Below are 13,209 nucleotides of genomic sequence, written 5' to 3'. Positions count from 1 at the left end.
ATTTGGGGGGATTCTTTTACGTCATAACACACCTCAGTTCACAGATGAGATTTCAAAGCCGAAACTTTTGGGAAAGAAACCCGTCACCCAAGCTGAACATCAAATATCAACTGTAGTAGAAAGACCAGAATAAAATTAAATAGAAAGCACAGTCATTTTATTCACACGCATCATTATGGTACACATGACGCATTACATCATACAAATGTCCTTTACCTCCTAACAAGCATGACTCACAGTATATAATGTATGTTCCACACAGTAAAATATATTACTAAGTCTCAGTAGTAGATAGTATTGCAGAACTAAATTCAGCACCAGCATCCTTTACAGTCTTATTATAAAAATGAGCAAAAGTTACTGCATTTGTCCAGCCTGCAACTTTAAGAATGTCACTAATTGGCACATTGTTAACATTTGCTTTGGAAGTGGAGGCTGAACGAACACTATGTGCCTTATATTTACTACAGTCAATACCGGAACTGAACATCACTGTGCGAATCCAGCGGCTTATTGTGTTGCTTGACACAGGCCCAAAAGGTTTAATGTAACTTATAAATAAACATTCCTGATTACCTCGTAGGTCCTTTGTTCTACTTAGATACTCAGTCAAAGTATTGTACACACATAATCTATTGTCTAATGTGTATGCATGAAGTTCAATATGTGGGGTAACCTTACCCCTTCTACTATGCTTTAACAACCCACTATAAAACATAACATATTTACAGGATTCCTTCCTCATGTTTCTAATAGACAGTAAATGTAAATTTTGGGAACGTGAAGCTGTAGTTAATGCTATTAACATTGCTAATTTAAGAGTTAATAACTTCAAACTGATTTCAGTGACAGGAGTTAATGTCTTTAAGAATTTTAACACATCTGAGACATTCCAAGTATCACAGTATCTGGATTTCGGTGGTTTTAAATTATATACACCCTTCAAAAATCTAATGACAAGAGGGTGAGCCCCAATTGTAAACCCATCTATTATAATCCCTATAGCAGACAAAGCTGAACGTGCTGTATTCAAAGCACTGTATGTTAATCCAAGTTCAAATAAATGTGTCAAAAAATCAGTAACATTACCTATAGTTGCTTGAAAACTATTAATTTGTTCTTGATTACAGTACTGAAACCACTTTCGTAAGTACATGTTATATTGTTTCTGAGTTCCTGACCTCCATGAGGCCATAATAATGTCTGTAGACCTGACTGAAATGTTTCGTTTTTGGAGGGTTTTCCTGATAAGCGACAAACCATCAGTATGAGTTTTTTGTACAAAGGGTGTACCTTCACCGTTCCTGGTAACGTCAGTAAATTCCGTTCCTTCGGAAGAATGTAAGGACTGGAAATCAACATTTCCATTACAGCCAGAAACCAGCTCTGGTTCGTCCACAAAGGAGCTACAAGAATACACTCGCCTGCATCCTCTCTCAGCTTCATCAACACACGAGGAATTAGGCTGAAAGGAGGAAAAGCATAAAAATAAATGTCTGACCAATTCATACCAAAGGCATTAACAAATTCTGCTTCTGGATCCAATTTCCATGAGACAAATCTATCCAACTGTTTGTTCAATCTACTTGCAAACATGTCAAGTGAAGGCGTCTCCCATAAACTCAGAATAGTCTTAGCAAACCTTTTATTTAGCATCCATTCCACATTTTCATTGAAAAATCGAGAACCATGATCTGCTAAATTTTGTTTACCCGGGACATGAGTTGCCGACAACCAAATATCTTTGTTAATAGCCCAAAGCCAAATTTTACAAGCCAACTGGTCAGAAATAATTGACTTTATGCCACCCATATTATTAATGTAAGACATTGCGCATGTATTGTCAGTTCTAATCTGAATGTGAGTGGCTGACAGATCTTTCGCAAATGTTCTCAAAGCATGAAATATTGCTAAAAGCTCTAAGTAATTAATATGGTTGCCTGATTCCTCTTCTGACCAACGACCCCCAATTTCTTCATTCTGACAAACGCCAGCCCAACCTGAAAGACTTGCATCTGTTTCTATGACAAGCTTCGGTGAACCATGAGAAATATTTCTGACTGAAGTTGACAAATTTTTGGTCCACCAATTTAACTCAGATTTTACTGAATCTGACAAAAACATTTTGGCACTGAAATCTCCTCGGCTTTCTGAAAGGGCCAAGGTTTTTGCCCTCTCAAGGGTACGGTAATGTAATGGACCATATTCAACTGCAGAAAACGATGCAACTAAGAGACCTATTACTCGGGCCATTTCTCTTATACTAGTGAATGTCATGCCAATTAACCTTGAACACTCCAAAATTATGATACGTTTTCTTTCTTCTGTTAAGTATACTATCATTCTTACAGAATCAATATGATTTCCTAGAAAAACTATGTTCTGTGTAGGAACAAATACTGACTTTTGCTGATGTATGATAAAACCTACATCCTCCATGACACTCACAGTATCTTTAACATTATCTGAACATTCAGACTTAGTATCTCCTAGCAAAAAACTATCATCAATGTAACCAGAGTTCTTATGGCCTAGTCGTCTCAATTTGGCATAAATAACCTTCATCAATTTTGTAAACAAACGGGGAGCCGAGGCCAGACCATTTGGTAAACAAGCATATTGGTAAATCTTACCCCTCCATCTAAATCTCAGATATTTTCTGTGTTCTGAAGCAATTGGAACAGAGTAATATCCATGTCTTAAATCAATTGAAGCCATGAAACAATTGGGTTTAACCAACTTTAATGCTGTTTCAAAGGAGTCCATTTTAAAATGATGATACACCACGTATGTTTCATTGAACTCCTTCAGGTTTAAGATCATGCGATATTCTCCGTCCTTTTTTGGTACTGTGAAAATTGGAGAGATAAACTGCTCATCATTATCATTAAATTCAACTTGTTCTATTACATTCATTTCAAGCAGTTTTTCAATCTCTATATCAATAGTTTTTCTCTCATCTGCAGTAAAAAACTGCACTGGCCAAACAATTTGTTTCTCAGGTTTTTGAGTAAATTCTATATGACAATGCAAAGCAATGTCCAAAATTCTTTCATCAGAAGTAAGATTTCTCCACTTATTTTCAAAAAGAGCTAACCTACCTGCCTGGAAAGTGGTAGACTTCTTCTGATCTCTCATCCCTTGTCGGGATCTACCAGTACCAGATCTCATACGCCCAGAAGGTGCACGTCTGCTGTAAGGTTGAAACCTACGGCCTCTAAACTGACGACCTCTAAAGCGTCCACTACCACCACCTCTAACTACATTTCTGCTGATCTTATTGAGCTCCTGGATATCTTTGATATCTTTGATCATAGAGTCACCATAAAGTTGGTCTGTGAAAGGAACCATGGGTGAACAAAGGTGGTGTAGTTTCGGATCCATATCCCTCTTATGCAAGTCTCTTCTACGGATATTAATCCATCGATTTGCATGTCCTAGAAGACCAATTGCATCAGTACCCCAAACTAACATCTCATCATCGAACATTTGACTGCCTTTATCCATAATTTTCACAATGTTACAGGCTGCTTTTACGATACTATTCTGAATACCTCGCATCTTAGAGTCCTCTGTCTGTGTGGTTGGCTTCAGAACTGACCAAACACCTGAATTAACTCTTGTTTCTTTGAGGGCTTCACAGTTACTTGGGCGTAAAATGTTCTTAGACACATCACAAAAATGTTCATCCGACATGCCCTCTCTAAATGTACGCTAATTCTCAATAAGATAGAACAATTGAGATTTAGAATAAATGAAAAATCAGCTGCTGTAATTTTCAATTAATTAGAGCGTATTTTGAAGCCATGGGTGTGTAGAATCAAATACCAAAATAAATTCCAACAATCTCTTTTTAATTTTTTAATGAAAGCTATTTGAATAAAGGCACTGTAATTTCAGCAGTAACGTTAGTTTCATTACCACCAGTAATAATTATTGTAATATATAAATGAAAGTTTGTATAGAACAACCCGTTTTGCAAATGCCTTTTGAAAAGGTAGTCGTATATACAGCTAAAGGTTGTTCACAAAAGCGCTGACATTGATTATTAACTGTACATGGCAAACTGAAAATAAAGTGTTTTACAAAACAAACACAAAAAAATACAAATACAATAATTTTGTATTTTTTCAAAACGTGTAACTACAAGATGTTTTAATATATTAAACCAAGTGTCTAACAATGAGTTATTTAAACATCTAAACTAGAGAAAACAACTGTTATATAGGTTACTTATCTGATACTTGCCATGAAAAAAAAATCAAGAATAAAATGCCTCTGAATAGTAACGTAGGTTTCACAAACATTAACTGACTAATGAACGCTATGAGCAACGAAATAGAAGGGGCGTATGACATAGCCGACGTATGTTTTGCTCAAAACCAGAAACTGAGGTGTTTTTATGGATGAATACTACGTTTTATGCTAATATGAATGTGTACGTAAATAGTCGCATCATATCAATTCCACTGTATTGAAATGTAAAACAATGTGACTGAAATGTTTATTATAATGTATTGCTTAACATTTGTCTACGAAAATGGTAAGTTGAACCGATTAAAATAAGTTTAACTTCGTTTGCTAATATCCAAATTTAGTAAGAATGTGACATGTTTTCTTTGTTTTTCATGTAACGTATGTTTCAAGTTAAGTAAGAATTATTAGTGAAAGACGGTCAACATATTACTGCAGAATAATTCATATCAGACAACAGTTTAGTGGAAAACCTTTCAGACTAACAATTCAAAATTGCATAAGAATGGATCTATAAAAAGATACACAGGTTTACCAGGATCATGCATACGTTGGCTATGTCAATGGTATAGTTTTATGTTTTATGTCTTTAAAAGCAAAACGCTTTGTCTCAACCCTTTATACAGAAAACATAAATTATCATAATGTTCCTATCATTGTGTCGTTGGGTAATTTCTGCTTGCTGTAAAGTATGTTACATTTCTACAGTTTCGTGAAACATCTCTGCTTCAGCAGTGTCCGTCATCGGTAATTGAAACATTCTCTTTGACTTTCTAGACGCGATCAGGTGGCTAATTTTAAACAGTATATGGGACTTTTCTCTCAAGACAACATCTTCATTGCTGTGCCATGGGAACAACGCTTTCTTTTTCTGCACGAAAGTAACCTTGTAATCATAATCATCGACATCCGGATGTACCTTCACACTCTCGCCAGCATACTAGTCTCCTTCATAAACAGCTGCGATGTAGTCGCCTGTATCGTAATATGTACTTGGGGAACTAGATTTCAACTTTTGTGTTATCTGATTTCCCAGTGTCCAGTAATGTGTATGAGTCACACATACAGCATGAAGCAGGAACATCTTACCATCTGAGGCCTTCTTACGCTCACTGTAGTGCTTCTGAATCTCGGCTGAATCTGAATCTGGCATTCTGAAACATACGTTACCGTAAGAGACTAAAGGTCGTATTAAATAAAATATTCTAAATAATGTTTCATGTTGTAATAAATTGCATGTAACTAATAGAATACTTCTATTCTAATAAAAAATAATTCGGAACTTACTCCCATTTTTAAAAGATTTATTTTTACATCTACTCAAAGATGTAAATTGTAAAATGTACATTAATGAACTTTTCTGTTATAATACATCTTTGCAAAGAGTTTCTAGTACGACTTTTTTTAATATTTAACAATACTATGCAGGGGACTGTAATAACAACTTATAATATTAATGAAATTCCAGACCCTTTATGGCCAGAATGAGAGATTTATTTGATGAAACAAACGTTACCATAGGTAACGTATGTTTCTGTACTTTTGACGACCATATCTCTGTATGAATGCTTTGAGTACGAATTTACGCCGTCTGTTTACATAAAAATATTCCAACAGTATGGACAACACATAAATCCACATAAAATGAGTGTTTCAGCAAAGAATGTACACTTACCTTCAGGGCAGGTATTTCAGGATAATTCGGTATTTAGCATGTACATTTCCCAGCAAAAAATCAAAACGATAGCGCCCTCAAAACATGGTTGCCATTTTCTTGAGGACGTCAGTGTACAAATAAAACATTTACTGCATTCGTAATGCAGTATACCATTGATTTTATACATTTTTGATAACGTATGTTTCATAACGTATGTTTCATTTCGACTTTGCGATGTTGTAAAAAATGGCTGTGTGGGTGTTATTCTGAGGCTTTAACCCCGATTAAAATATAAACCCTGAAATATAATATCCTTTAATAGTACATATATAGCTTAAAAGTTGACCTCCAAAACCAGGGTAACGTTTGTTTCATTCTTAAATGTCCTTGTACAATTTTTAGCAAAAATTTAAAATATTCGGAAAATGCAAGTTCTTGTAATGTTTCTGAGGGTAATTCAATATATATTTATGTACTGACATTTGTTCGAGGCAGAAATGTTTATAAATATACCCTGCTTTGACTTCTGCACAGTGATGATAAGAAAGGAATCACTTTCTTCCTGCATTTTGGCGACATCAGATTATTTTATACAGCAAAAGGGTTTTGTCATTGGGGAGACTGATTGGCACACGCAAATAATCAGTAAACATACTTTTTTCACACTAATAGTAAGAAAATGCATTAGTTTGCCCGTTAACAATGTAGTAAAGGCGGCAAGTTGAAAAATGGATGTGGCGACAGTAACGTATGTTACGTTTTTGGGGACTGGAAGAGCTAGTGTGCCAGAATTACACTGCACATTAAGAAAATTGACCATGTTTCCATTTGCCGACATTGACATCTACAATAAAATTTTATCAATGGCATGTCGGATCTTTCCAATTAAGAGATATCCTTTGGAACATCAAATGGCACGTTTTATTGAGAATCAGCGTGTACTGTTGACAACAGTAGCCAATTTTTCAGACACCTCAGGAGCAACAGAGTCCGACTTCTGAAATTTCTTTGCAAATCGACTGAAAACATCATCATCATCTCCAGACAAAGACCTCTGATCATCAGGAGCATACTGGTCATCTTGCTCCCAATCTTGAACGTCATAGTCATCATTTCCATTACCCTGTGACAAGTCATAGTCACCTCCATCAAAATCATTATACAAGGCATCAACTCTACCAGTTAATTCTTCCACTGTCTTATTTGTTTTATTAATGTTAGCATTCATTTGTCTTAAAATGGACAGTGCCTCAGCATTAAATGCATCTGAATTAGTCGCCGTGGTCAACTTTACATGAGGAGTTTTTGACGGATTAGCAGGTTGTTTCCCTCTAGGCTTACCCGATTCAGAAGCTCTAACAGTACCTGCACCCTTTGAGGAGCCTTCTTGTTGTCTACTAACCGTAGTAGCGTCCGTAGACGCATCTTTTTGGACAGATTGTTGCTGCAACATAGCATCTGCCATCTTACAATACTGTGTAAAAAATGTGGTAAAATTGTGCACTACGTCATAAATTTACGCACGGCATGTATAAATTGTATACTACGTACACAAAATATGTGCAGGAACTGTCAATTTTCGTAAGAGATTAATCTGGTTCCCTGTCCAATATTGGTTCCCATTCAAAATGGCTTCCAATTATTGGATCAGGTAACCACTAAGCAAAATAGCCAAAATTGTGGCTAACAGACTACGTCGTATAATAATATCTGAACAAAGCTAATTCCGTAATCAAAATACATACCAGTCAAGCACCTGAATAGCTCGGCCAATGAGATAGTGTCCTACATTTTACCAACCAATGAAATCGTATCCTTGTTTCCAAGGTAAATAAAGAATGACATATCGACAACAACAACATGAAAACTTTTTGCCTCGATTCATTCGGAAAAATTTGAATTTCTATGACGAAAGTACTTCATTTCGTTGTATTTTATGCATGATCATCAGAGAAAAACACAACTTATGCCTCAAGTAATAATGTCTTTGTTCAACAAATGAAGAAAAGCTGAAACTACCAGAAAATGCTGCCCAAAAAGGGACACCTGCACTTTCATGCTTTACCGGTACGCACATTTAATAAATACACCCCATTTTTTCCTACTGCCCCCACAGCCCCATTTTTCTTCTTTCTTTAATGAATAAATTATTGTTACAATTTATTTAAATGATTGTAACGAGCACGTCCTGCCTTTTAAAATCCTAGCAGTAAAGTGCATTCTAGCCCCCACCCCACCCACCACCCAAAAAAAAAACATAGGCATACCAGTGACACATGTTGACTCTTGTCAGTCTTGAATTTTGCCCAATAAAATTTATTATACAAGATATTTACAAGTCTTGTCTTTTCAAAATAAGTTCATTGATAAATTTATGTGCAAAGTCAAAGCTTGTCAGGTTGTTCATGCATAAAACAGTCTCCCAACATTTATTTATAATCATCATAAATTATATTTGCCAAAATGTGACAAAACCCTTATTTCTTTTCATTTACGCCTGCAATAAATCCCCTCCCCAGTCTCCTTCAAAACAAAACCAGAGACTTGCAGTTATAACTTGTCTTCAATACAGAATGACCATTCACTTGAAAATGCATATTTTGCATAAAATGCCAATTAAATGTTCATGTACTATTAAATCACTCTCAACTAGAATCACTAGTCATGATCAAATACACCCATAACTTATATTTTGTGTGTCATGCATCCTCACTACAGGAATGTGCATGTCACATGAAGGCTGAAGACTGACAATTTTCAATGGAATGCAGTTTATCATAATGTGATACCTGCTATAAGGGCCACATTCAGTATTTTGGTTTATGAAGTTGCAAAGTTTCTTGAGGATTCCAAGCATATGACCGCTTGGAACATTGTGTAAGCATACCTGAAATGGTGCAAACTGACTTACATTTGAGGCAGTTTGAGCATGAGTTTTTTTTTACAAAATGTCACAAGTAAATTTTCTATATAAGCAACTTGACTAAGGTGATGGCTTTTTGCTTTGACAGTCGGAAATAATAAAGAGTAATGTAAATAAAGTTCTGTGAGTGATTCAATGAAGCCAGCTGAACTGTTGTCTAAAATGATTGATGTATTAATTTTAGGCTGTCACAAATCAATGTTTTTTGTATTTTGGCCCCTTTCAGATCAGCCCATGCTTCCCCCAATAAACATCACAGTGAGATGTACACTTACAGCACAGCTATAACTACTGAACAAATTTTGCAGTCTTGACTATCACTTCAAAGAGTATTTTTCTTTTATATTTTTTTTATTCATTTAATAATTATGACTTGGGCATATCTAAAAGATTTAATAAAACTCTCTCTAGACAGAATGTAAGTCAAAATGTCAAAGTAAAAAAAAAATGTTTTTGTTTATTTACAGTTATTTTCATTTCAGTTACCTATAATACATCTATATAGGTACTTTTAAACTATCTATCACACATATTTGGTACTTGTACATTTTTAAGATAAAGAAAAGCAACAATAATTTAATTAAGGTACATAATGCAATGAGGACAGTCACATTTCATGGTGTGAGATCCCTTAATTGTTATAAAAATGTATTGAGACAATAATGTACATTTTGGTGATTAGTATGCAAGTATATGACCTTGAATTTATCATGTCCTGTATATTAGTCTTTCATATTGTCCTTGTACCAACACATTATTGTGTGGGAAATTTAGAGAAAACCTGTTATGTTTTATGGTTATCTATATTATTTCTCAAAGTGTATACCAAAACAAAATTGTACAAAAATACACAATTAATGACAAAAAAACCCACAATGTTTTGTAAATTGGAAGTCCAAAGAAATATTTCTCATATACAAAGGCTTAGACCTCACATATAAGTTGATTTCCTTTTTGTGAAATTTGGAGACTTAGTGTTATTTCAAATCAGGAATTTTTAATGCTATTTACTCTGGAAAAAATGTTTTTATCAAAATTAACTAAAACTATCTGTTTGAGATTTTTCTGTATGAATAAATAGCACTTTTGGGTAAAATTTACTTTTATGTTGCTGTGCTGAACCATGATATACAAGAAAGAAGGACATGTCAGGAAAGGACAAACAGCAAAGTATGGGCTTAAAGTAGTATAATTTTCTGAGTAATTGTAAAAAGTCTTTTATACCTATTCAATAAAAAATGGGGAAAACTGGATTTCTGTGAAACCAGGTCTCTTCCTACATTCTTACAATTGTGGAGTGTGGAGTGTAGCAGGCATTTTTTTTCAAACTGGAAAATATATAATTTTTGAAAACATTTTGGCACAATAACCTTTAAATTTCACTCAGAGTATATAAACTGTTCACATAAGTAACAGATTGGTCAACACATTCTGGTGTTCTCCAATGAAAAACTTGCATTTGGCCAATCTCATTTAAGAAACATGTTTAAAATGAAAAATAGGCATATTCTTATACAACTGGCATCAGTTCCAAGAAATCATAGAAAATCCAAAATAATTTTTATGTCTCAGCCGCAAAAAAAGAAAAAAAAACTATTCCACTATTTTCCATATACTACATACTCTTATGCATTCCTAAGTTTCCACAATTATGAATCTTCAAAAATTACTTTGCCTGCAGTGCATATAAATTAAAACCAAAATGACTTATAAAGAGAAAATAAAATGTTTTTTTTATTTTAATAATAAAAATTATAAAAAAATATAGTTTGTTTGCAGTGATCTGATATAGATGCTTTTCCCCCATTTCTGCCAACACAGACATGACAAAAATACAGACAAAGAAAATTCGAGCTGTCAATATTTAGGTTTATAATGAATAAATTATTACATTCTACAGAAATAAGTAAATAGTTAATACAATTTTTTCTGTATGCCAGGGCTTCCTGCTAGGATTTGAACCTAGAATTCTTACAGAAGTAAGTGTGTTTCCTTACACTACAAGAAGTAACCCCATAGCAACACAGACATTTTAGAGCATCCTAACACTTTCATTTATATATAATTTATAAAAGTGCAATTAGTTCCCAAATCTGCAATAACAGATGATAACTGAAAAGACATATACAAAACGGCAACCTATATTATATATGTGACGGTGATACTTGTAAATATTTCAACGAAACAAAATTAAATACATCATGAACTGTTGTGATATGTGCTGATAAATTAGCAACACTTGGTAGTATGTACATGTAAAAATAGCAAAATGAACCGCGCCATGAGAAAACCAACATAGTGTGTTTGCGACCAGCATCCGTGCAGTCTGGTCAGAATCCATGCTGTTCGCTTTCAACGCCTCTTGCAATTAGAGAAACCGTTAGTGAACAGCATGGATTCATGCTGGTTGCAAAATCACTATTTTGGTTAGATCTATACATAGATCTCTGAATTCGGCTACCTCTGTCGGGCCTCAGTCAGATAAAATACATGCAATCAGCTGTTAAGATGGCATAGAATCTATGAATATATTTTGGTCTTCTCAATCTCATGGTGCAGCTCAAATGAAAGTGAATTTTGTTGTTGTTGAATCTATAAGTGTCAAAATTAAAAATATGTTTCATATTTATAAACAAAATGATGCGGTAACCGGATCCCTTGACCCTATGTCTACCGGTCTGGGTATGTTATAATTTACTGGTAACTGCTATTGGGAAAAGCTGAAGTAAGATATCATCAAAATTGCCTCTTTCCATTTGTTATTAAAGAATCTATACATTTGTATGAAAAACAAATATCTACAGTATGAGGCGTTAGACTTGAACTTAGATTATTAATTAAATGATTAAATCAATTAATTGGGGTCGAACTGTCAAAACAAGAGCGAGTTGACTGGTGGCGAATCGGCAGTATGCCATCATTTACGCGTATTTTTAAGACCTTCGTCTACTTAACATTAAACAAACAATGAAGAACAGTAAATCTATAACATTTAAATGAAATGGGATTTGTAACTGCCTGTATTGATTTGAAACAAATCTACATTTCGTCAGAAAATAAAATCTCTCGGTAGCTTACCTCGAATACAGGTCTTTACTCCTCTGGGACAATACACCCTGGGACTTTACACCTTCCAAACCTGAGACATTACTCCTCCAAAAGGGAGGTCTAAAGTCCAAGGTTTTATATATATATTTTTACAACTTTTTCATATATTTAATTATTTTATTCAAAATTATCTTGTTTATTTTTTAAAAATAAAAACTTTATAGCTGTAATAATACAAAAGTGATAATGATTTGTGTCACACTTTTCTAAGTTCAAGATTAAAGTAACCTTAATATAATTGTTATGTTAATCAATTGATCATCACAAAAGAAACATTAACACCTGAATCTTTGATGTTTTAATGACCACTGATTGATAATATTTAAAGCATTAGCATCTTATAAACACAATAATTTACCAAGTTTGCACACCCAGATACAGTAACAAGAATTTCAAAGGTTAATTGATCCTTTGATTATGATTGCAATTAAAAAAATTAAAAGAATTAAATGTTTTGTGTGATATACTCATAATCGGAACAATGCACACTAATTATCTGACCGGGTATATATGTTAAGACTACCTTGGAATAATGTCTTATTCTAAGATTTCATTTATGTTACACCGTTATTCTATACTGGATTACAATGTCAAATAAGTGTGCTTTTTGTTCTAAGACTGTTGCTACACGTCATCTTGCCTTGTCGTGTGACAACTGTGGAAAATGGCAGCATATCAAATGCGGAAACACTGGTAAGTGCTTTTAAAGTGACACTTGCTTGAATTGGAATTTCACAGGAATGTGAAAGATAATATTAACATGTAATTTAAGACAATATATTTTTTTAGAATTAATTCTTCTATTTTGGACAATATATATCATAAAGCAATGAGATCAGTTTTTAAACAGACAAATGTTGTCTCAAATATATGTATATTATCTTTTAAATTAAATAACTTCATAATACATTAAAAAATATTTTAATATTGTTTTATAAAATGTAATGACTGATACAAAATGCATTGACAAACACCTTTTAATTATCATTTTTAATATATAATCTTTCTACCTTCACAATATTTGACAAATAATCCTAAATTGGTCAATTACAATGCACATTAAGTTTGAAACAGAGTTATAACAATTTTAATACTGTAATAATTAAAAAAAATGTTAATTATTACTGCCTACACAATAGATATCTATAGTATATGAATAAGGGAGGTGTAAAGTCCTAGGGTGTAAAGACCTGGAGGAGTAAAGTCCAAGGGTGTATTGTCCCAGAGGAGTATTGTCTCGATACCCTTACCTCGCAGCCGCCGCCAT

At 33.8% G+C, this 13,209-nt stretch overlaps 1 protein-coding gene across 2 annotated transcripts; it reads right to left on the bottom strand.

The window, feature by feature from the left end:
• Nucleotides 1–19: 19 nt before the first annotated feature.
• Nucleotides 20–5,838, bottom strand: LOC123547495 (uncharacterized). 2 transcript variants are annotated; one of them, XM_045334650.2, is made up of 2 exons: nt 3,102–5,838; nt 20–1,465 (listed from the first exon to the last, which is right to left on the bottom strand). In XM_045334650.2, exon 2 carries the CDS (start codon nt 1,193–1,195, stop codon nt 275–277), a length of 921 nt encoding a protein of 306 aa, XP_045190585.1. In that variant the 5' UTR covers nt 1,196–1,465; nt 3,102–5,838; the 3' UTR covers nt 20–274. Both variants share the same exon structure in this region, with proteins under 2 accessions (XP_045190585.1, XP_053380515.1).
• Between the last annotated feature and the right edge of the window lie 7,371 nt (nt 5,839–13,209).

Source organism: Mercenaria mercenaria, chromosome 15, assembly GCF_021730395.1.
Source record: "Mercenaria mercenaria strain notata chromosome 15, MADL_Memer_1, whole genome shotgun sequence".
Taxonomy (NCBI): Eukaryota; Metazoa; Mollusca; class Bivalvia; order Venerida; family Veneridae; genus Mercenaria; species Mercenaria mercenaria.
Note: the sequence above shows the minus strand (reverse complement) of the source record. Positions and strands in the feature narration are given on the sequence as shown.

Bases quoted from the DNA above. Each gene is read 5' to 3' on its own strand.
- LOC123547495 (XM_045334650.2), bottom strand. From the start codon at position 1,195: ATGGCCTCATGGAGGTCAGGAACTCAGAAACAATATAACATGTACTTA.